General features: G+C 43.7%; 3 protein-coding genes across 6 annotated transcripts in view; 1 reads left to right on the forward strand and 2 right to left on the reverse strand.

Annotated features, from left to right (window-relative positions):
- Positions 1 to 1,598: 1,598 nt before the first annotated feature.
- Positions 1,599 to 6,496, forward strand: LOC112075124 (cadherin EGF LAG seven-pass G-type receptor 2-like). 2 transcript variants are annotated; one of them, XM_024142161.2, is made up of 6 exons: positions 1,599 to 1,740; positions 1,991 to 2,079; positions 2,235 to 2,396; positions 2,924 to 3,166; positions 3,299 to 3,521; positions 4,808 to 6,496. In XM_024142161.2, the coding sequence occupies exons 1-6, from the start codon at positions 1,634 to 1,636 to the stop codon at positions 4,860 to 4,862; spliced, it is 879 nt and encodes a 292-aa protein (XP_023997929.1). In that variant the 5' UTR covers positions 1,599 to 1,633; the 3' UTR covers positions 4,863 to 6,496. The 2 variants fall into 2 exon arrangements, with proteins under 2 accessions (XP_023997929.1, XP_023997930.1); XM_024142162.2 differs by having other exon boundaries at positions 4,856 to 6,496.
- On the reverse strand, positions 6,308 to 10,169 carry LOC112075125 (uncharacterized). Of its 3 annotated transcripts, XM_024142163.2 has the most exons (9): positions 10,057 to 10,169; positions 9,834 to 9,968; positions 8,691 to 9,636; positions 8,387 to 8,443; positions 8,135 to 8,255; positions 7,990 to 8,023; positions 7,738 to 7,898; positions 7,534 to 7,600; positions 6,308 to 7,435 (listed from the first exon to the last, which is right to left on the reverse strand). In XM_024142163.2, exons 4-9 carry the CDS (start codon positions 8,431 to 8,433, stop codon positions 7,176 to 7,178), a joined length of 690 nt encoding a protein of 229 aa, XP_023997931.1. In that variant the 5' UTR covers positions 8,434 to 8,443; positions 8,691 to 9,636; positions 9,834 to 9,968; positions 10,057 to 10,169; the 3' UTR covers positions 6,308 to 7,175. The 3 variants fall into 3 exon arrangements, with proteins under 3 accessions (XP_023997931.1, XP_023997932.1, XP_070296880.1); XM_024142164.2 differs by having other exon boundaries at positions 7,993 to 8,023; positions 8,387 to 9,636; XM_070440779.1 differs by having other exon boundaries at positions 8,387 to 9,636.
- LOC112075127 (cadherin-15-like) overlaps positions 9,536 to 24,822 on the reverse strand; it is a 20,750-nt gene continuing 5,463 nt past the window's right edge. The window contains exons 2-9 of the mRNA XM_070440778.1: positions 15,404 to 15,568; positions 14,806 to 14,961; positions 14,255 to 14,399; positions 13,964 to 14,145; positions 13,719 to 13,793; positions 10,057 to 10,168; positions 9,834 to 9,968; positions 9,536 to 9,636 (exon numbers count right to left, since the gene is read on the reverse strand). Of these exons, the coding sequence (XP_070296879.1) occupies positions 9,536 to 9,636; positions 9,834 to 9,968; positions 10,057 to 10,168; positions 13,719 to 13,793; positions 13,964 to 14,145; positions 14,255 to 14,399; positions 14,806 to 14,961; positions 15,404 to 15,568 (1,071 nt within the window). The remainder of the gene's footprint in view (positions 9,637 to 9,833; positions 9,969 to 10,056; positions 10,169 to 13,718; positions 13,794 to 13,963; positions 14,146 to 14,254; positions 14,400 to 14,805; positions 14,962 to 15,403; positions 15,569 to 24,822) is intronic.

Raw genomic sequence — 24,822 nt, forward strand, 5'->3', positions numbered from 1 at the left:
AAGTTAATAGGCAGTAAGTCATCACACACATCTGTTTTTATTTGTTTGATGGCTTTAGTTCATCGTCCTTGGTAATACAAGGCCAACCCTAAGGTTATGATATGGAGGCCTACAGCTGTACATAGCTGTACTAGTCCTGTTCTACTAAGGCTTGGATTACTGGTGTCCTATATAGTGAAGAGACTCACAGAGGGCTTGGACTGTGATCATGTGACCTGGGCGCTTGCGGCTGGCAGATAGTGCAATGGCTTTTTCCTGGCCATCCTGTGAAGAGCATGCGGAAGAAGAAGATGAAAGGGACCCTGATGGACAGATCAAAGGAAGGGTCAAGAGAAACCAATGGAAGCAAGGTACCGATTCCCTGGTATAAAAGTCAGAGAAGAACAGTGTTTACCTGGAGACAGTTGAATCCAGCAAACAAGTAGTGGAAGATGATCATGTACTGTTGACTGAGAGTATTAGCTAACAGACATTACACGGACCAGGAGGAAACCACACACCAGTCTTCAGCCAGGCTACACACACACACAGCCACATCCACACAGCACATCACACAACCACACACACCCACACCACACACACACAACACCCACACACCACACCACACACAGCACATACACACCACACACAACCACCGCCCACCACCCACACACCACAACAAGTGTTAACTGAGGAACAACCACAAGTTACATTGGATAAGTGCGTTTTAGAGTTTAGTGAATTGGCAGCTTCACCATCTCCACATCAATGACACGTACTGCCACTCTCGCGTGTCCCTAAGTGCCGAGTAAGTCATGTAATCTCTGGGTATATCAACAGATGCCTGTTTAATGACCGATGGTGTAGTTCCCTATTGTTTTTATTGCAGGCAGCGGCAGGACACTCACAAGGGCTGTGTCTTCTTCTCAAGCTGTGTTCTTTGGGAGCAGTGAATGCTCTGGAGGCCAGGATGTACCAGGGAAGAATGTTCTCATTGGAAAACACAAAAAAGTTGCTATTACATCGCACATCTATGAATATAATAAACGCTGCTAGTATTGAACACAAGCTACACAAGCATTACACAGCCAACCCCATATCATGGCGAGATTATACACTATCAAACACGTGTATATAGAGTGGTTGTGTACTCACAAACACACTCACCCGATGGGCCGCAGTGCCCATCGCCCCCACCACAGCTCCAGACAGAATGTGTGTACCATGACAGCCAGGAGTCTTGGGTTCCCCTAACCTCTGGTCAGTCCGACGCCAGGCCCTGGACAAAAAATTAAAAAAAAAATAAACAAAAAAAAAAAAAAAAAAAAAAAAAAAAAAAAACCAAAAACAAAAAAAAAAAAAAAAAAAAAAAAAACAAAAAAAAAAAAAAAAATAAAAAAAAAAAAAAAAAAAAAAAAATAAAAAAAACCAAAAAAATAACCAAAAAAAAAAAAAAAAAAAAAAAAAAAAAAAAAAAAAAAAAAAAAAATAAAAATAAAAAAAATAAAAAAAACACTAGTAAACTACCAGTAACTAGAAAATAAACTACAGTCTAACTGTGATATATGAGAGTTGGCATTGTGCGTCTGTGTGTGTGTATTGTATACCTGTCCCTCTCCTCCTCCTCCAGTCATATAACTGTAACACCAGCTACATGGATGGCAGACTGTACCACCTGCCGTTTGGAGACTCCAGTGTGTCTCTGAACGGCACCCTGCAGAGTGGCAAGAGCCAGCAGAGCTACGTCCCTTTTGTCCTTAGGTACGGCAAGCCCAGAGGGACATAACAGACCCCATGGACACACGCTGTTCAGGGCCTCCTGCATCATTGTGTATTAGAAAAAAGTGTACTTTACAAATGAATTGAAAATGTATATTTTATGATGGTCTATTATGTACAGTAATACAAGTAGAACAGCCCTTTCAGATCCACATAGTAACTTTGATTGAGGAGATGAGGGCTTTGTGTTTGTACGTTTATGTCCTGTTACAAGTCCTGTTGTGTTTTTCAGGGATGATGGTGGCCTGAATAACAGCCAGGCACACATCGCTCTGAATGAACACGGCTCACTCTTCCATGAAACTAAAGAGCATTTAGATAGTAGGTCTCCCATTCTAATGTCATTAGGATCACTGTGACTGCCTTTATCAGAGAGGCATTCAGAGGGTTATTTCATATGGTTAATATATGTATACAAAATATATATCTGTGCAATTCTCATTGGTCATCATCTTAACGTGTGTGTGCAACAACAGATCCCAACTCTGACTCGGACAGTGACCTGTCTGTGGAGGACGACCAGAGCGGCTCATACGCCTCCACACACTCCTCTGACAGCGAGGAGGAGGAGCCCTACCCACCAGAGGAATGCTGGGAAAGCATGGCCTCCAACGTGTCCAAGAGACCACACCTTCACGGTATGACCTCACACCTATAATCAACCCAGTCATCCACACTCTATACGGCCTCATACCTTTAATACCTCACTCTCAGTAGACCACACCAACATGGTGGTTGTGTTCCCCTGCTCAGACGTTGCATGCATCAACCAATGGTTGCTGTTGGGCACCAGATTGCTATAATGTATGATGTGGTTAGCTGATATGTAAAATACCTATCTAGGCGTTGTAAGATTTGGCATGCGTCAGCAACGCTTTGGCAGAGGAACGCGCCCAGTTTGTCACCACAGCCCCATCCACTGTGTGACCTCAGACCTTCTTGATAATAGTGCTCCAACACTTCTGTTTTAACAGTTCACCACACCCAAACAGCACACATAGACCTTCAATAGACTACACCTACACTGTATACAATTGTCCAGGTGTAAATAAATCCACTTCTGAGCAAAACATGAATGTTATGAATTTGACCACAGCTTACACCATCATTTAATGCATCAAGCATTTAAGATGTAGTCTTAAAATTGTGTCTGGTTGTTCCCCAGATAACAACCTGAGTAAGCTGTACTGGCCAGTGGAGTATATGACGACAGCCAGCAACAGTGAGGGCCTCGGGGGAGCAGACAGGCTGAAGACAGAGTCTCTGGCCAACACTGAGTTGGGCCAGACTCGGGACACCCGAGGCATGCCAAGTGAAAGGCCAGGGGACAAGGCAGGTAGCTATGGGAAGGATAACTTGATGCTGCTACTTCCCAGTCTGCCCAACCTCAATGCACACCCACAGAAAGGTCAGCAACAAACCTAAACATCCACACTGCTGCAACATTCCTCCACATGTTGTTAGTTCAACTGTATATCTCTGTAGGGGTGGGCTTTCCAGAACTTAGGAATTGTTTGAGAAGATGTGTCTTCAAATTCAGGAATCCTGAAGAAGAAGCAGCTCTCCCCCATCGCGGAGAGAAATGGTATCAACCGCATCCATAACGAGCTGTCAAAGAACGCTCCGGGCCACGCCTCCTCTCAGGGCTCCTCCTCCAGTGAGAGCCGAGGAGGCCGGGCCAAGCCCAGCCTACAAGATCAGCTGAATGGTGTCGGCATGAGCATCAATGCGGGAACAGTGGACGGTGACTCATCAGGATCAGAGTGAGTGTCATCCAACACAGAGCAACAAACACAAACCAAGTCCAAGCATAATACGCAGAATACACCGCTCTGTCTGAACTCAACCCAGAGCAGATCACAAACACAGCAACACGTACAGTACAACACAATGTCATAGAATCAAAGCAACAGCTTTAGATGGAAGTTAAGAGATTTCTCAGTACTTATGTATTTAAATGTTGTTTTATATGTTGTATGTATAGTTTATATGTATGTATAGTATGTTACATTTTCTGTTGATCAGTCTGCCAGGTTGAATGTATCTTGCTGCTGTCTTGAGTACCCCCCCCCCCCATCACCATTGTGTGTAGCCCTCTGTCCTCCTCTATGTACTGATGATGTTAGCATGCTGGCTTGTCAATAGTCCAACACATACAGCACCATCACATTCTCATCAATGAGCTCAGACACCAAAGATGTCAAACAACTTCCATGATCAGGTGATTTTATTCTATTGGGAACAAAATACTGCATTTTAAAAATACTGTTAGTTCCATAAACAGAGGGACTTGGTAAAAGCTGATTTCAACAAGTTTTTTTTAGCTTTGATTGCTACCATTATACAAACTGCTAGATGCAAGTGGCTTTAAAGCGGGAATCAGCAGTTGAAACAATAACAAAGTGTACTCTCAGCGCCTATTTCGTTAAAAAGCTGAGGGATGGGGCTAGAGAAATGTAAATTCATAGATAGAGCTATGGATGCAAGGACTGACCATCCATGGTATCAAACGTATAGTTTTAACTATGTTTTAATGCTATATAGTGTTTGTAAACATTTACTTTGTTTACAAACATTGGAATGGAACAAGCTGATATGTTGGGGTCTGATGGTTGCACTAAGCTCCTGAGGCATTTCTAAGTTCTATTCTTCAAGAATCAATAGGTACATATTATTAATTTATAGGTCAAAAAAATAGTTAGGCAATATCCTTTTATTATGAAGAGTGTCTACAATTCTGAGTCTTGTAGCTTACTAACCACCCTTCTCTGTCCTCTCTCTCTCTCCAAAAACCATAGATTCTTATTCTTTCATTTTATTCAGTGAAGCACTTGATCCTCATTTGAAATCAGGATCACAGTCTTCATGTCGATGGATCATTCAGCCCTTACAGCCATCCTTCACCCCTTACAACCAAACTAAGAATCGCATGTGTGTGTGTGAATAATTCTCATTCATTTTTTTCCTGTTCCTTCTATTTTCCCTGTGTTGTGTTGTGTTGTGTTTGTCACCGACACCACCCCCTCCCATCACCCTGTTTTCCCAGCAGCTGCCGTAACACATATGAGCAGGCTGACGGAGGGGTGTGTCTTTGCAGGTCATAGAGCCCAGCCCCTCATCGCCACGCCCACTTTTCTCTGAGTGACAGGAGCTGATGTGTGAGGAGACACAGAGCGTTGGACTGTCCTCACCTGGAGATCCATGGAGTACCCTCTCTCTTCCCCCTCATTTTTTAAGAGGGTGCGTGTGTGTGTGCGAGCGAGCACGAGAGAGAGAGAGAGAGAGAGACACACCTCAGGAGTCTCTGCACTGGCCCAGGCTTGAGAGCACTGATGGAATGAGTCTCCCTCTTTAAAAAAATATATATCATTGTTTGTTTACATACTTGAATCGATGCACTTTTTAAATAATTTACACTGCCTGACCAGATGTGCTGGTAGTCAACTGGAGCAGATGTTTCGTTTTATGTTGTGGTTGTTTTTATGTTTCAAACTCCGGAGATACGGAACAATAAAGTCCTCCTTTGGCTGTGTCGTTTAGCTGTCAGATTTTAAACTTTCAGGGAAATTTCTTATCTAATTTGTAATTTCAGAAAGGGTCGCCTGTACAGTTGTTTTGTTTGAGGATTTAATTGTTCTACTGAGGGCTGAGGCCAGTTTGAGTTTTGCTGCAGTGTAGAGAGGACTCTTCTCCACTCCAGTCTCAGGAAGCTGCCAGCCTGAGCAGTCAGTCCAACATGTCCCCAGACTGAACAGGAGAGAGGGACAGCGAGATGAACAGCTCCACCCAGCTGAGGTCAGGCACTGGAGGAAAGGGACTCCTGTTGGAAGTGTGGCTGGATAACTGAGTTGTTGACAGTGAGAGGCCATGGGGTCACTCGGTATTACCATGCTCCGTATTGGACGCGCTCTGTAAACAGTTTCTCTCACTATTGAAGGATGTTTAATCAAGGCAACAGTGACCTGCCAGCTGTCATCCACATAGAGGGAGAACGCCTGCCTTTCTCCACCACTTCGCCTTTGTTTTATTACATCATCATTGGAGGAAAAGAGTGTGCGTGTCAAGAATTTGTATAACAAGGACTTTTGATACATCTGGACTTTTGTAAATTGTTGGGAGCAAATTTTTGTATGGACACTGAAGATGCTCCCATTTTTGTATATATTTGCCTTCATTTGAATCAGTGACTAAATGACTTTGTATTTTATAGATTAGATATGAAGGACCCATTGTTTTGTAAAATACTTACAAACTTGTGCTGTAATACTCTTTGAAATGTATTCCAATTTTACTGTACAATGACATACACTAATACTTCATGCAACATATTGAATCATACTGCATAAACTGGACACACCTCAGAGTCAGTGCTCAAATACACCACTACATTCCAACTATTGAAAAGCAGTTCAGGCAATGTATTGATGTGTAGGAAAGAAAACAACCTGTTATTTCTCTTGCATATTACTTGTTTTGATGTGTAAACTGTAGATGTTTTTATCTGCCTTAAAAGGTCTTAACATTACTCTACAAGCACCAACACACAGCCTTCATCGGAATCATGTTTTATTGGAAGATTTAATAACACTACAGTTCCTGAGAGGATTGTCTGTTTGCACTGGTGCTCCCTAAAATGAAATGAACAGACATCTGAGAGCATTCTCCATGATACAGTACCTCAACAATATGTGTCAAGGTTTGCCAATTGTTTCTTGAAAATGTTTGCCTTTTTTTTTTTTTTTTTTACAAAAACACTGATATCAAGGTAAATACAAGGTGAAGCTTACTAAAACATTTGCTGAAGGGTTATTGAATATCAGGCCTACAAAAGAGTTCAACCTCTCATTTTCATATTGCAGCCTATTCATTACCACATTATTGGGATCCTAATTAATCACTTTGTTGAGCTCTAGATATTCAAACAGGTATGAGAGTAGCATAACACAATTTTCCTTATCTGGTTGGTACGAACAGTTCATAATTGGAGCTCCAAGCAATCAACTGCTTAAAACCAAGACCTGTAGTAGGTTACTGATGTCAAAGCTTTAGTGATACCGGGTAGACTAGATATGACTTGTATTTTTCTAAGATAAATGGCTTTCTAAAGGAATTCTCCAAAATGCAATGAGTAAAACAGACATGCTTTTAATACAGTGGTATTGTTTTGTATTCCTTCAGGGGAAATGGCCTCCATATCTCAACGCAACATGTAGGCCAAGCAGTTTGTAGTAGAATGCTGAGCTTTACTACGGTCCAGTCATTACAGCCCTCTGGTGCCAAATGTGCTGAATTGCTACCAAAACACAACTACAAAATCAAATAAAAATGTATTGGTCACATATACGTGTTATTGCCGGTGTAGCAAAATGCTTGTAACTTCAAGAAGAATCACAGATTAGTAATTTCTATTCAAATCTTTATTCTTTTGTGTCGTCTGTTTCAAGGGGACACTCCTTGCAGGGTAGAGCATTCTCGTCTTTAGTAGCTGAGGCTCCACTGCGCCAACCCAGCATAGCAGACAGCGCCCTGCCCCACCCCACCAGGGTCGCCAGCACTCCTCCCTCTGGGGCCGGCTCACTGTGCCTAACCTTGGAGGATACCTGGCACTTCAGGCTCTCAATACGCTCATGGAGCTCTTTCGTCAGATGATGGCTGGCGCCCAACTTGTACTTGTAGTCTACAGTAACACAGAGAAAGTACGGAGATGGAGAGGACTTTCTTGAGTTTATATGCTCAGATAAATTGAAGTGTAGGGACACTTTGACCAGGGATTACCATTCTCAATATTTTGTAGAATCTGCAGGGTCTCCTTCTCAATCATACACACCATAGGGAGGGGAATCTGAAGAAGAGAGCTGCATGATTCAGGGTCATGGACATCTAAGATATGCACAATTAATGTCATCAGCAACTCTCACGACCAGCATTATCCTTTCTACCATTGAGCTGAGGTGAAGGAATAAGGTTGGGGTCTCTTACACTGGTTTTGCAGTCCAGCTCATGCTGCATGATCATGGCCTTGCGTTCGGGGTCATCGGTCAGGCAGTTGATGTGGTAGCCTCTCCGATGGGCCATCTTCCACTTGCTGATATACTTGGTGGTGCCCCAGATAGAAAGCATCCGGGCAAAGGAATCCTCCTCTGTGGCGCACAACAATGGTTACTAACATCATTGGTGCTTTATCAGTGTACTTCAGAATAGAGGGGGAGAAATACTGGTGATAACACTCACTACCCTTCTCCTTGGGTTGGGCTGCAGGTCCTGCCTAATGAAAGAGGGACACATACCTAAACTGTATGTGATGACATCCCTGATATCAAATGTACAGTTGTCTGGATTGGACCAAACATTACGATGTCCTTTCTACCAAAGTTACCTCTTCATCGTCATCCTCTTCATCCACACCCTCTGACGCCGCGCCACTCTGTCGCTTGTCTGACTGCACTCCGGTCCCCCCAACAAAGCCATCATCCTCCTCCTCCTCACTCTGTGAGTCACTGAGACCAGAGTGCAAGCATTTGCCTCATGCTTTGGTATTCCAATTGTATGAGACTATATTCACTACTGTAGTGACCATATCATGGACTAGGTGAGACTACACCATTGTATTTCTATGGACTATACTTACTCCAAGGTGGGCTGCTGTGCAGTGTGAGCCGTCTCCATCTTCTCCATCCCAAAACCTCTGGATCACATAAGTATAGTGTAGAAGTCTTCAGTAACTTAAAATAAACATTCAATGCCAATACAATTATTCATAATGTACACTACGTATTATAGGTTAAACAAATGCGGTCATTTCTTACCTACTTGGTACACAATGGACAGGATAGTCTTGTTGCTGTTCAAAAGCACTTGAAAAATGCTGTTGTCAGCTGTGACACGTCTCAGAATGCCTCAGTTCCAGAATCTTAATATTAAATTATTCTTACCATCCTAAATTTCTTCCAGGTGTTGATTCATGTCATTACGTTTCCATCCCACATTTTAGTTTGTCACATGTGCAACAGGCATATAGATAGCATCATTTCCATCTTCTGTATTAATGTGGACAGTCAAAATTTGCCTGGGGTCGTTACCCTGCTGGCATCTAATCAATGATAAAGATTGATTTATTATCAGGGAAATAGCAGTATCCTCTAAGGCTTGAGGACTGGTGCTGGGAAGATGCTGAAAACAGAACCCTATTTAAGAGTGAAGGGAAACAATTGATTATTTGTCAAAATCATTTTATATAAAAAAGAAATGAATTTCATAGATGCATGAATACTCTGATAACCAGTTTAAATACAATCTAAAATTAATATTTGTATATATATATATATATATAAATAAAAACTGTTTTTTAAAGTTTATTTTTTTAAACTATATTTCAAATGTTTTAACTAGTAACAATCCTATGACCAATCAGCAATTAGCATGCCAGCTAAGTCGGAAGCATAGTGTCTGCTAGAGTTTGTATACTCTACAAATACACACGGCACAAACACGTTTGTCACGTGTCAGCTTAAATAGTGTATATATATATATATCTCCTGTAAAGGAAGAGGACAACTGTCTTTGACAATCTTTATTATTGGTCATCTCTTGGCCTTCCAGAAACACACTGTCCTTTTTCCATAAATACAACAAAAAATATTTTTGGGGGACCATAATCCTTTGCAACAGTCTGTGGTCCTCTTGGAGTCTGAGTTTCAGATTGAGTCCTCCAGGCTGCTGCTCTTCTGATCTGAGCCACAATTGCAAAGCCGTACCATGATGCTTTGCAGGCTGGGCTCTACGATGCCGAGCAGGTCTCTGGGAAGGTCTCCATTCCAGCAGGCCTCCTCAGCTGCCAGCATTCCTCATCAAAGTTGGCCAACCGTTCAGGTCGCACGCCTGTAAACAACATGGGCACAAATGAGGCCCGGGCAGCTCTCTAGTCCAATTCAGGTAACAGACACACACACATCCACACCACATCTCATCCACAAATAGACAATCCTGGATAAAAGACAAAATGTTACAACAAGCTATTTGGTTTGATCATATTCAGTCAGTTGAATTAGTATTTTAGCTGTGGGTTTGCACATCACCTTTTTTAACATTATTCCACAACTGGTCCTTGCTGGAGCATTTCTCAAAGGACTCTGGGAGTTTGACGGAGCCAGTGCAGAGGTACCAGAACAGGATTCCAAAGCGATAGACATCCACAGAATTATCGTACTTTCCTGAAGAAAGAAGTTAGACTGGGTTTAACCAAAGAGTCTAGAATAAGAGATGATGCAGCAGTGTGACCGAGTAGCAGGATAAGCTGACCTGTGAAGAGCTCGGGGGCCATGTGGATGGGGTTCCTACGATGCTGCCGGACATCATGCCTCTGGCTTACAGAAACCCAGGTCTGTGATCTTGGCCCGGTCTGTTTGTCCAACTGAGGAGGACAGACAACAGCACAGACGAGGAACACTTTTGCAAGACGTGAAACTTCAGACCATAAATATGGTTTCTCAGGGAAATACCACAGTCAAAAAAGCATACCCTTGAGCTCTTCTATACAAAGAAAGTAAGTGATTTTTACCCCCCAATTGGTCAACTCAAAACCTAAATTCCAAAAGGTTAATACTCGGAGCATCCAATGCCCAAAACATTCAATTCATGAGGTGATAGTTAAATATTTTCCATAACTCATGTCCTAACAATACAGCCCATGTTGGTTGTAGCCTGTGACCTCCCATTTTAGCGAAAATGCAAACATGAGTAGTCGCATAAACCATTGCCCCTTATTTTCACACATAGTTGAGTCAGAGGACACAGCAGAACAGTGACAATATGAGCCAACCATCATACTGTGGTAGGCAGGTGGCTAGTCGACACAACCAAGCAAGCAACACAGGTGAAAATGATGGAAATAATGAGGAAATTCATTGGTGTGGCGGTGCTGAGCATTTCCACTGAGCCATGATGAACCACAGCTAAATCAGCTCTCAACATTAGGAAACTAATTTGATGAATGGAAATTGTAGAGATCAACACTAGTGTTACACATTTAGCTGATTGAATTACCTGTTAACCCTCACTCACCAAAGCACATTCTTTAGTTTGATGTCTCTGTGCAGAAGCCCCTGAACCATGCAGAAGCGAATGCCTTCACCACGTCCAGAGCAATCTGGAGTCTCCCTTTAGTGAATAAACCAGCCTGATAGAGAGCGAGGAGAGGGAGTAGACCTCAGTGTGCAATCACTTATGTCATCATAAGTGCTAATGAACTTACACTGCCTCAAAAAAATAAAGGAACACTTAAAACAACACAATGTAAACTCACAAGTCCAAATCACACTTCTGTGAAATCAAAACTCCACTAGACAGCAACACTGGATGACAAACCATTTCACATGCTGTTGTGCAAATGAATAGACAAAAGTGCGAATTATAGGCAATTAGCAAACACCCCCAATAAAGAGTGATTCGGCATGTGGTGACCACAGACCACTTCTCAGTTCCTATGCTCCTGGCTGATGTTTGTCACTTTTGAAAATGCTGGCGGTGCCCACTCTACTGTAGCATGAGACGAGTCTAAAACCCACACAACGTGGCTTCAACGGTAGTGCAGCTCATCCCAGCAATGCACCATCAATGCGAAGCTTGCGCAAGAAGGTTTTTGCTGTTCTTTCAGCGTAGTGTCCAGAAGCATGGAGGCGCTACCAGGAGACATGCCAGTACATCAGGAGACGTGGGGAGCCGTAGTAGGGCAACAACCAAGCAGCAGAACCTACCTCCGTGCAAGGAGGAGCACTGCCAGAGGCCTGCAAAATGACCTCCAGCAGGAACCACAAATGTGCAGTGTTGCCAAACGTCAGAAACAGACTCCATGAGGGTGTAAGGGCCCGACGATCCACAAGGTGGGGGTTGTCTTACAGCCAACCACCGTCAGGACGTTTGGGCATTTGCCAGAGAACACCAAATTGCAATTCGCCCAACTGGCGCCCTGTGCTCATTCACAGATGAAAGCCAAGGTTCACACGCACATGTGACAGAGTCTGGAACGCCGTGGAGAACGTCTGCTGCCTCAACATCCTCCAGCATGACCGGTTTGGCGTGGTCATCATGGTGTGGGGGTGGCATTCCTTTGTGGGGCCGCACAGCCCTCCGTGCTCGCCAGAGGTAGCCTGACTGCCATTACGGTACCGAGATGAGCATCCTCAGACCCTTGTGAGACCATTATGCTTGACATGCAACATTTGTGCCTGCTGGAGGTCATTTTGCAGGCTCCTGGCAGTTGCTCCTCCCTTTGCACGGAGTTAGCGGTTCTGGCTGCTAGGTTGTATGCCCGCTCCTACGCCTCCTCCACGTCTCCTGATTACTGGCATGTTCTTCCTGTAGCCCTCCATGCTCTGACACTAACCTGACAGACCACAGCATACCTTCTTGCCACAGCTCTCATTGATGGACCATCCTGGATGAAGCTGCACTACCTGAGCCACTTGTGTGGGTTGTAGACTCCGTCTCATGCTACCCACTCAGAGCTGAGAGCACCGCCAAGCATTCAAAAGTGACCAAAAACATCAGCCAGGGAAGCATAGGAACTGAGAAGTGGTCTGTGGTCACCCACCTGCAGAATCACTCCTTTATTGGGGTGTCTTTTGCTAATTGCCTATAATTTCCACCTTTTCTATTCCATTTGCCAAACAGCATGTGAAATGTGATTGTCAATCAGTGTTGCTTCCTAATTGGACAGTTTGATTTCACAGGAAGTGTGATTTGACTTGGAGTACATGTGTATTTTAAGTGTTCCCCTTTATTCTTTTGAGCAGTGTATATTTAGGGCACATTATCGGATTACCTTCAGCCTGTGTAAGATCTCTGTGAAGCCTCTCATATGAGCAGCACAGCAATCTGGAGCCGCCGCCATACGTTGCGTCAATCACCGAGCCGTGCAGGTCCACCAGTGCGCTCGTGTTAGGGAGGGACCTGCGCCCATACACAATAGAGAAGGTAGGAAAACGAAAGTCCTACATTTTTATATAACATCCTACCCTCTGTTAGTAGAAACTGCATTTCTAGCTCCTGCCGGCGAGGGTTGCATTGGAATATATATTATATTTGAATTCTGCATATATCACGCTATACCAGAATTAAAATGAAAGTTAAATGCAGCAGAACTCCGAGGCCATTGATGAGTGCTTTTGAATGACAGGCTACAGATTTCCAAACCATCTCGCGCACGCTATCAGCAACAATGGACAGCGCCCTACACACTTAAAGTGAGGTCGTTTTGTAATGAATATAGGCTACAAGATAAATAGGGTAATTCCCCTAATACAAACAGCCTATGGAAATGCAGCCATACACACACTGTCAAAATAGCAAAATATACCTATTTATTCATGCCAGCACAGACTTAGAATACCGACAAACTTACTACAGTGAAAGCAGCCAACCACAGCGTCTTAGCCAAACAAAAGGCCCACTTGAAAAGTTCATGTCGCCCATGAGCTACACAACACGGTTGATATAGCACAATACACTTTCGGTTGATCCATATTTGACCCACGTAATCCAATTAAGCAATGCCAGTCTGATCATTAAACGCTTTTCCAAAACCTACATTTACAACCATTTAAAACCATATTTGAAAAACTAGTTTTATTTTTTTTAACTAGCAAGTCAGTAAGAACAAATTCTTTAACAATGACGGCCTAGAACAGTGGGTTAAAACTGCCTTGTTCAGTGGCCAGAAACGAGAGTTTTTACCTCGTCAGATCGGCATTTCGATCTAGCAACCTTCCGTTACTGGCACAACCGCTCTAAACCACTAGGCTACCTGCCGCCCCATACATACCGATATGTAGCTATACCCCAGCGGTGTCAGTGGTTCTCGCAATTGGAATATATATTGAATTCTTGCAGTAAACGAGTATTTCCAGCCACTTCTTCCTATGAAAACCAGTATGCATTAAATTAATGTTTTTAGGACAGAAAGCCTGTGTNGCAAGACTGGTTAACCCCATGCCTGACATGTCAGCAACCTGCAGTTTCAACCTAAAACCTTTAACCACCTGTAAGGAATGCACAGATGTTCACAGTCATKTATGGCACATACAGYATATTATTTKACATGAATTHGTTTTTYCTTTCAAACACCTTTCAAAATRTTGTGCTTCTGTTGAACCAGAAAGGGCATGACCTAAATAATGGGTCAATGAAAAGACAAAGGAAGAGCCCCTACCTCCCAGTCTAGACCCACGTCTCGTGTGTAAATGGCCCCTGTCTCGTTGTTGATGCCAAACATGGTCTTATTGATGCGGAGAAGCGGGATGCTCTCCTGGTCAATGATAGAGTAGCTCARKATAGCGTTGTCTGTGGTTGGGTCGTCAGCATCAGTCGCAGTCACAGACATCACAGATGTGCCTGTTAAAACAACATCAATCACTCTCTCAGTTCACTACCCAATCAGTTGGCATTTTGTGTACCGACTGCGTGTACATCCACAGCGTGTGTAGGTGATGCATGTGTTTACCTGGTACGGAGAATTCATAAACGGACCCAGCAAACTCTTTTTGGGAGAAGTTGGGCCGGTTATCATTTTGATCCAGCACTACGATCTCAATGGTGGAGGGATTCTCCAGTCTCTCTCCACTGGGCGACAGGGCAAAGGCTTTCAGCTGTAGAGAACAGAAACAGGACATTACTCATATGTTTCTAGACATCGTCTTTCCATTCATAGTGTTTGCTGTTCTTACACGATTCTCAGCTTATTGACTGTGATTGATTTGGGTCTATATACAGCTGCTCATGTAGGCCTACGAAGAAGGCACCCCACTATAGTAACAGACGTGCTCACTATAGTAACAGACTTGTGCGCAACTTCCCTTCTCGCTCAACAATGACAGTCAATGTAATAAAATCGCAGTGGTAGATGTTTAGTTGAAAAACATTGAATTACATACTAACATTGATATTATGTCATGTGACATTCCTTGTTACCCAGACAAAAGAAGGGGTCTGGCTGACATAGTATAATTTACATGTCAAAGGCAATGGTGCTCATGTCTCTCCTGTGAGTTGTACCGTGAAGCTTCTGTATTTCTCTCTGTCCAGGGGAATCATGCTCCTGATCCAGCCCGTTTTATCGTCTATCTCAAACAGGTACTTAGGGTCCTGGTCAACCCCTGGTCCTTCCAGCTTGTAGATCACTTCTCCGGTGAAAATCTTGTCTGATTTGATCTGGAGGAACAAACRACACAGGAGGATGGCTGGGTGAGAATCTCATTGGAAGGGTGAGAGGAGAGCGAACTGAACAGAACAGCACATAGAGTACCAGATGTGAATGTGGTCACTGATGGGAACAGAGAGGGAGAGCAACAGCACATAACTGGTTCGTGGTTCTGGAGGTCAGMGAGGCCAGCGYGGCTCTTTYATGCTCAGTTTAAAGGGCTGTCTGTCTGGACAATAACCATGTTCACTTTAGTCTGAGAGCAGTAGGTTGTCTTGATCACATGTGACTGATCTTACATACCATGTTTTGTAAGATCAATTTCACTGGACCAAAAAGTGTCAGTGTTACCCTAACATTTACATCTTAGTCACTTAGCCAACACTCTCATCAGTTAATGTATGTATAGAGGSCCTAGCATCAGTATAGATATGAGATGACATGATTCAGTACCTGGACCAGGTTTTCGGGGACCTGCTTGCTGTTCTCCAGCACCCTGATTGGAGGGATGATCCAGTCCCTCTTCACCCTGCTCAGACCTCCACTGCTYCTCTGTCTCCATGGATACAGGACCGCTGGGTTAAGGTCCTCCCTGCCCGCTTGGCTGCTGCTCCCGACCTGTAGCAACAGAATGGGATTCATTTAAGAGCACCATTATACACGATTCATTCAATGGCAATTTCCATTTAGATGGTCTGAGTGAGGGCCATACATTTCTGGATGAATGAAGTCGTTTAAATCATGATTCATATTCTTCATGTCAAGGAGTACAGAACCCAAATACATTTTTATATTTTTGGTAGTCGTGTTATGGCTACTAATATCAGTTGGTGAGGGTTGCAGCAGTTGGCCTCTCTCTGTGGCCTGGTGGTGATTGAATGGTGACCCCCCCTGCCCGTCCCTAATGTGGAATCCACTGGGCTGCGGCGGGTGAGGGGGTGGAGAGGCATGGGTTCAAGTTTCATACACTACATCTCCAGTGCTTCATTTGTAAATTGGGAGGTGCCGGAACAAAAAGTGAGCCCGACGGGGGGGGTGGCCTGGGGCGGGGCTCTGAGGTACTGGAACACATGAAAATAAATCACCTTTGTAATAAAGCAAGGTGCTGCGTAAGTTGCACACATGGGGATTTTTTTTTTGTAGCCTAGGACCCGGGAAAATGTTGGCCTTTTTCTACATAATTTTAGATAACTGGAGACTTTACCTCACAAATGATCTAAATGACAGGCTGCTTTTACAGTGAGACAGAATCTGGGTACAATCAATGATGACATTGTYTTGAATCCTTCAATAGCCTAGGCCTAGGTGTGTGGAGACATACACTGAGTATACCAAACATTAGGAACACCTTCCTACTATTGAGTCCCCCCACCCCTTTGTTTTGGACTCAGAACAGCCTCGACTCTACAAGGTGTTGAAAGTGTTCCACAGGGATGCTGGCCCATGTTGATGTCAATGCTTCCCACAGTTGTGTCAAGTTGTCTGGATGTCCTTTGGGTGGTGGACCATTTTTGATACACAGGGGAAACTGCTGAGTGTGAAAAACSCAGCAGTGTTGCAGTTCTTGACACAAACCGGTGCGCCTGGCACCTACTATCCAGCCTGGTCTCATAGACTTAGTAAATGTAAATCCTGGACACTCAAATTAGTATGATATGCTACGTTTGGCAGATRGTTACTTTAGGCAAAAATGAAATTAGGATGGTTGGTCGGGGTGGATGGGTGGAAAAACCTTAGCATTTTAGCTAATAATTAGCTACATTTGAACTACTTACTACTTTTTATCTACTTTACAACTACTTAGCATGTTAGCTAACCCTTCCCCTAACCTTAACCCTTTTAGTTAACCCTAACCCTAACCTTAACCCTATAACCTCACTTTTAAACTTGACCCTAACCTTAACCCCTAACCRCTAGCCTATCTAATGTTAGCCAGCTAGCTAATATTGGCCACCTAGCTAGAATTCGTAATATATCATACGTTTAGCAAATTTGTAACACAATGTACATTTTACAAATTCGTAACATATAATATGAATTGTAATTCATAACATATCATACGAAATAGGTGATGAACATCCACAAATACAYACATACCATACGAAGTGTAATATACCATACTAAATGGAGTATCTCGGATTCACGTACATAATAATATGAAATGGTCTGAGACCAGGTTGTACTACCATACCCCATTCAAAGGCACTTAAATATGTTGTCTTCCCTATGTCTTCCCTTTAAAAGTGCTTTCCTCACAATCTTAAAAAAGCATGCCCCGTTCAAAAAATGTAGAACCAGGAACAGATAGAGCCCGTGGTTCWCTCCAGACCTGACTGCCCTTGACCAGCACAAAAACATCCTGTRGTGTACGGCATTAGCATCGAATAGCCCCTGCGATATGCAACTTTTCAGGGAAGTTAGGAACCAATATACACAGGCAGTTAGGAAAGCAAAGGCTAGCTTCTTCAAACAGAAATGTGCATCCTGCAGCACAAACTCCAAAAAGTTCTGGGACACGGTAAAGTCCATGGAGAATAAGAGCACCTCCTCCCAGCTGCTCACTGCACTGAGGCTAGGAAACACTGTCACCATCCGATAAATCCACAGTAATTGATCATTTCAATGAGCATTTTTCTACGGCTGGCCATGCATTCCACCTGGCCACCCCTACCCTGGTCAACAGCCCTGCACCCCCCACAGCAACCTCCCCATGCCTTCCCCATTTCTCCTTCACCCAAATCCMGATAGCTAATGTTCTGAAAGAGCTGCAAAATCTGGWCCCCTACAAATCAGCAGGGCTAGACAATCTGGACCCTCTCTTTCTAAAATGATCAGCTGAAATTGTTGCAACCCCTATTAGTAGCCTGTTCAACCTCTCTTTTGTATCGTCTGAGATCCCCAAAGATTGGAAAGCTGCCGCGGTCATCCCCCTCTTCAAAGGGAGAGACACTCTAGACCCAAACTGCTTCAGACCTATATGTATCCTACCCTGCCTTTCTAAGGTCTTCAAAAGCCAAGTAAACAAACAGATCACCGACCATTTCRAATCCCACCGTACCTTCTCCGCTATGCAATCTGGTTTCCAAGCTGGTCATGGGTGCACCTCAGCCACGCTCAAGGTCCTAAACGATATCATAACCGCCATCGATAAAAGACAGTACTGTGCAGCTGTATTCATCAACCTAGCCAAGGCTTTCGACTCTGTCAATCACCACATTCTTATCGGCAGACTCAACAGTCTTGGTTTCTCAAATGACTGCCTCGCCTGGTTCACCAACTACTTCTCAGACAGAGTTTCAGTGTGATCAAATCGGGAGGGCTGTGTCCGGACTCTGGGCCAGTCTCCTAATGCTTGGGGTGCACACAGGGGTTCAATTCTCGGGCAGACTCTTTTCTCTGTACATAATGATGTCGCTCTTGCTTCTGGTGATTCTCTGATCCACCTCTACGCAGACGACACCATTCTGTATACTCTGGCCCTTCTTTGGGACACTGTGTTAACTAACCTCCAGACGAGCTTCAATGCCATACAACTCTCCTTCCGTGGCTCCAACTGCTCTTAATGCAAGTAAAACTAAATGCATGCTCTCAACCGATCGCTGCCCGCACCTATCCTCTGTCCAGCATCACTACTCTGGACGGTTCTAACTTAGATTATGTGGACAACTACAAATACCTAGGTGTCTGGTTAGACGTAAACTCTCTTCCAGACTCACATTAAGCATCTCCATATCAAAATTAAATCTAGAATTGGCTTCCTATTTCGCAACTAAGCATCCTTACCACTATGCTGCCAAACATACCCTTGTAAAACTGACTATCCTGCGATCCTTGACTTCGGCGATTGTCATTTACAAATAGCCTCCAACACTCTACTCAGAAATTGGATGCAGTCTATCACTTGCCATCCGTTTTGTCACCAAAGCCCAATATACTACACACCACTGTGCGACCTGTACGCTCTCGTTGGCTGGCATCGCTTCATATTCGTCGCCAACCCACTGGCTCCAGGTCATCTATAAGTCTTTGCTAGGTAAAGCCCCGCCTTTATCTCAGCTCACTGGTCACCATAGCGCACCCCCGTAGAACACGCTCCAGCAGGTATAATCTCTCACTGGTCACCCCCCAAAGCCAAATCCTACTTTGGCCGCCTTTCCCTTTCCAGTTCTCTGCTGCCAATGACTGGAACGAATTGCAAAATCACTGGAAGCTGGAGACTCGATTACTCCTCACTAACTTTAAGCACCAGCTGTCAGAGCGCTCACAGATCACTGCACCTGTACATAGCCCATCTGTAAATTGCCCATCCAATCTACCATCCCATACCTGTCATATTTATATTTTTTGCTCCTTTGCACCCAGTACTCTACTTGCACATTCATCTTCTGCACATCTATACTCCAGTGTTTAATTGCTAATTTGTAATTATTTCGCCACTATGGCCTATTTATTGCCTTACCTCCCTTATCTTACCTCATTTGCACACACTGTTATATAGACTTTGTTTTCTATTGTGTTATTGACTGTATGCTGTGTTATTCTCAATGTGTAACTCTAAGTTGTTGTTGTGTTGCACAGCAGACTTTGCTTTATCTTGGCCAGGTCACAGTTGTAAATGAGAACCTGTCTCCTCCCCTTCATCCACACTGATTGAAGTTATTAAGTGACATCCCTATGGGATCATAGCTTTCACCTGGATTCACCTGRTCAGTCTAAGTCATGGAAAGAGCAGGTGTGCTTAATGTTTTGTATACTCAGTATATATTGTACAATGAACAAAAATATAAACGCAACATGCAACAATTTCAAAGATGTTACTGAGTTATAGTTCATATGAGGAAATCAGTCAATTGAAATAAATTCATTAGGMCCTAATCTGTGGATTTCACATGACTGGGAATACAGACATGCATACAGTGCCGTGAAAAAGTATTTTCCCCCTTTCTGATTTTCTGTACTTTTGCATATTTTTGATACTGAATGTTATCAGATCTTAAACCAAAATGTAATATTAGATWAAAGGAACCTGAGTTTACAAATAATCCCTAAAATATGATACTTATTTGATTTATTTAATTAACAGCAATGCAACACCCAATTCCTCTGTGTGAAAAAGTAATTGCCCCCTTACACTCAATAACTGGTTGGGCCACCTTTAGCTGCAATGCCTGCAACCAAACGCTTCCTGTAGTTGTTGATCAGTCTCTCACGTTGCTGTGGAGGAATTGTGTCCCACTCTTCCATGCAGAACTGCTTTAACTCAGCAACAGGGTTTTCAAGCATGAACTGCTCGTTTCAAGTTCTGCCACAACATCTCAATTAGGATTAGGTCTGGACTTCGACTAGGCCATTCCAAACCATAAATGTGTTGCTTTTTCGCCATTTTCCCTTTATTTTGTGTTTTGGATCATTGTCTTGCTGTATGACTGGTCCGAAGAGTCAAAAGTATAACAAAAGTATAACTTTTTGGACGAYACCGGTTCCATAATGCCTGGCGAAAACAATTACTCTCATGTTCATTCTCATTCTCTATCACGCACGCTCTGCCTTTATCTCAAGCACACACTCAGAAACACTCAGACACRCACACACCAGCTGTTACCTATGGATTTAGCTCCCGTGCTTTCCCACCCTCTCTCTTWCTCACACTTACAGACTCCCSTTTATGTTCAACTCTGCACCTGACTAGGGGTTGGGGGGGTCACTTTACAAATCCGCTCTGATGACAGAATTCCTCACCCACACTCAAACACACATTCCGTAAGAGAAAAAGCTCAGCATTTAGTGGTAACAAGATGATCACAGATATTGGCAGATAAGTCTTGTCTATACACAAATTTGCGTGCTAAAAAGATACAGAAAAGATAACACCTTTTGTTCTCATTCAGCTTTTCATCATCAATCATAAAGTCTGTAGTAACAACTTGTAATTACAGAGTAATAACATGTTAATACAACTAAACAGAATATGGAACATTGACCATAGCCTATATTCCTCACATGGCTCTTTCCATACATAAAGACATTGATATGAGAAATAGATTATTAGATTGAATCGCTATTGTGTATTGTGACATGGTGGCCCTTCCCTGTCCCTTAGGCCTGGAGATATGGCACACTGGCACTTTGTCACGCTGCTGTAACGTACAGTCTGAGGAGAATGTCAACTATGAGTGCCTTGTCCAGGCTGAGTTAGGAGCAGACTAATCTTAGAGTGCTCTATATTCCTGACCCCGACCCTAAGCCACTGGTGTAGTCCTCCCTACGCTCATACAGAGATGTTTACACTCACATACCAGGCTAGACAGCAAAGCCTTCTCACCTTCCACTATCGCTCTGATCACAGATCAGAGATCAAGCTACGGCCAGTCAGAGGCCAAAGGCCCTGTTCAATCAAAATCTGTAACTGGATGACGCGGTTAACACTGAAACAACATTCCTGTTGAATTCCTGATTCAACATCTCTACTCAACAACAAAAAACTTACTCTGCAACTTATGAATTCAAAACTGGCTTTTTTGTTGTGGTGTTACTGGTTTTGATTGAATACAACAACAGCTCAGGAAGAATAACTAAAGTAAAATAATAGCATATGCTATCAGAATTAGAGAAATATATGCTGCGGTCTAGCCTTGTGAACCAAAACTGACCACTGTGCTCCTGGTTAGTTTTGTGAGATCAGGTTGTTGAATGGGGCTTGAGGTCTACTTTGGAAGGAGCCTGCCACGTTCTGAAGAGGATCGGAAGACAGACCCAGTTAACATCAGTGTGTTGATCTCCTGTGGTCTCAACTCCATCTGGGTGGCAAACAAACCCAGGAGGGCTCTGTAATGTCTTAATCTCTTTTCCAGTTCAGCAGTGACTGGGCTACACCTAGGAGTCATCTTACCAATTAGCACCAGTCACCTCTGACAGCTAGGGTGAAGGACAGCACATCTCCTCTTTCTTCTCACCGATATTAACTGTTTTAGGGACTTTTCCCCAGATACTTTTACACCTTGGCCTCTCACCCTGTGGCCAGCAGTTGCCTGGTGCCTCTTGGGGGTCAACACCCCCGTTAACACAGTGAGGAGTACTGCACTCTGAGGTAGATAGGACTGCTCTCTGAAGTAGGTAGGTAGGACTGCGCTCTAAAGTAGGTAGGTAGGACTGCTCTCTGAAGTAGGTAGTAGGTAGGTAGGACTGCGCTCTGAAGTAGGTAGGACTGCGCTCTGAGGTAGGTAGGTAGGACTGCGCTCTGAAGTAGGTAGGTAGGACTGCACTCTGAGGTAGGTAGGTAGGACTGCGCTCTGAGGTAGGTAGATAGGACTGCGCTAGTTTGAGAAACAGACGCCTCACAAGTCCTCAACTGGCAGCTTCATTAAATAGTACCCGCAAAACACCAGTCTCAACTTCAACAGTGAAGAGGCTCCGGGATGCTGGCCTTCTAGTGATGGTTGCTGATAATGGGCCTCTGTACGCCTATGTAAATATTCCATACAAAATCTGCCGTTTCCAGCTACAACAGTAATTTACAACATGAACAATGTCTACACTGTATTTCTGATCAATTTGATGTTATTTTAATGGACAAGAAATGTGCTATTCTTTCAAAAACAAGGACATTTCTAAGTGGCCCTAAACTTTTGAACGGTAGTGTATATACATACATACACATACCCATATATATATATATTTATACACATAAACATTCAACAACAAGCTTGATATACTAACTATGCGCAGTACCTAAATAAATTGTATTTCAAAATCAGTGTGTATTTCACAATCAAAGCATCCAGGATCTTGTTCGCAGTGTTAGATAACGTTTACTGTCAAAAGGTTTTGGGCAACATTTCCACGTAATAATCGGTTGCTGTGACGAAAATACTGCTCAGACTGACCCCACACTGAGGAGCTGAAGCAAGACTGTCACACTTTCATGGATAGTGCCAGCAACAAGGACCCCTGGCAACTCTCTCAAACGGTTGTGTCTAAAAATAGCTTTGAAAGTGTGCCAATAATTTTGTGAATGAAACTTAGCTGCTAAGAGACCAACATCTGTCCCATGGAGTGGACAATTATTTACTGAAGCTTGGTAAATAGAACATTATGCTGTTGTCTACTATAGTATCCAAGGATTAAATTATTCAAATTCATGCTGTTGAGTCAAGGGTGCTCAGTCTCTCTCTCACACCCACCCATCCACCCACCATGGGTKGGACATGGTGGGGGAGCATGACTGGATGCCCTTCCATAGAGTGAGAGTTTTATATCTTCAGAGCTATTACAAGCTTGCACCAACTGTATGAGGTATGTCATGAGAGTAGTAACTCTGTATGAAATGTGTATTTTTGTTTTACAGTAGTAGCTGTTATGTGATAAAACACTTATTTTTGCTTAATTCACTCCATTTACCACAGCAGGTCATAGTCAGTGCAAGATACACATATTTACTGTTACTCATACATATCTAGACAGAAACATCAGGCTTTTACAATTAACAGTAAGTCATAGCTTTAGAGACCTGCCTCTCTAAAGTAGAATATAAAATAGACCCCTGAGTCAGCCATGTGCAAGCTGAGTGGAGGTACAGTCTGTCTATGTGAGCCAGCCAGAGTGCCACAGCATGAGCAGGAGGGGAGAGGGAGAGAATGCAGGCAGCATGCCTGACAATCCCTCTGGCCATGGGGTGGAGGGTCAGACAGGTGGCCCTGTTCCCCTCATGGTCCTCCCCCGTCACTGTTCCAAAGGCTCTAAATRAGCAGTTCCAAAGTCTTGTAATGAGCAGCTATCTACCTCGCTTCCCACCCCCTCAGCTATGGCTGCTTGGGTCTCCTATTACTTGGGGGTGCTAGCCAGGGTTTCACAAGAGAGGTGTYTGAGCTTCATGACTGCTGACCTAATGGGGACAATGAGAGTTACTTAGGACTCCACTCCCAGAGTGTGGGAGTGAAAATAGCGCTTGTTAATTTGGCGTGGAATTGTATTAAAGCCAGAGGGAGGTTGTACCAGGACCGAATCCACTTCCTCATCTCATCATGTCCCCTTTCTTTCTCTCTCCCAGCTCTGGCTCAGGAGTCTTCCCACCACCACCTTTACCACCACCACCCTCACCACCACTCCTACCACCACCATCACCATCCCTACCACCACCATCCACCTCTACCACCACCACCCCTACTACCACCACCACCACCCCTACCACCACCACCTCCACCACTACCCCTTCTTTGCTCCAGGGTCAGTCCTCTTTCAGCGGGTCATGATAGAAGTCCAAGGAGAGACCATTACCGTGTCCATTAGCACTGCTGTTTTTGTTCCATCGGCCTTGTCTGCCACTGCCATTCCCTTATCTCATTCAAAAGAAAATACATTACCTTTTGTGTCAGAGAGAAAACATCCTTTGATGCAAGGCATCAGGTGCTCTGAATGAGATGGGATAACAAGTGTCCCATTTCAAAAATGTATTTTCCTGTTCCTTTCCATGTAATGTTTGTCACATCTGTGGTGAATGGAACATGAACACAAAGACTAAATGGAACCTGTTTTCTAACAACATGAAGAGAGAGACCCTATCCTTTGAAGGGTCACTAATTGGTCAATGACTCAGCTGGGGAAAATGGAGGTAACACCAAAGCCTGTTACAACATTGTCTCTTTCCTAATTTGTCTTTCCTTCATCTTCGTGTCCTTTCTCCTCACCTCACATTGGAGGGGGAGATCCAAGGCCCCTCCACTCAGATCTTTGAGAAAGAGGTGAGGAGAGTGGATGCCAGCAATCAAGGAAATATGAATTGGGAAAGAGCCATTGGGAAAGATAATTTCTGGTAACAGTGCACTGGCATAGTGGTTTTAATGTTGATTCTGCCCCTGTAGTGGAGGCCCTTCCTG

Source organism: Salvelinus sp. IW2-2015, unplaced genomic scaffold, assembly GCF_002910315.2.
Source record: "Salvelinus sp. IW2-2015 unplaced genomic scaffold, ASM291031v2 Un_scaffold2994, whole genome shotgun sequence".
Taxonomy (NCBI): domain Eukaryota; kingdom Metazoa; phylum Chordata; class Actinopteri; order Salmoniformes; family Salmonidae; genus Salvelinus; species Salvelinus sp. IW2-2015.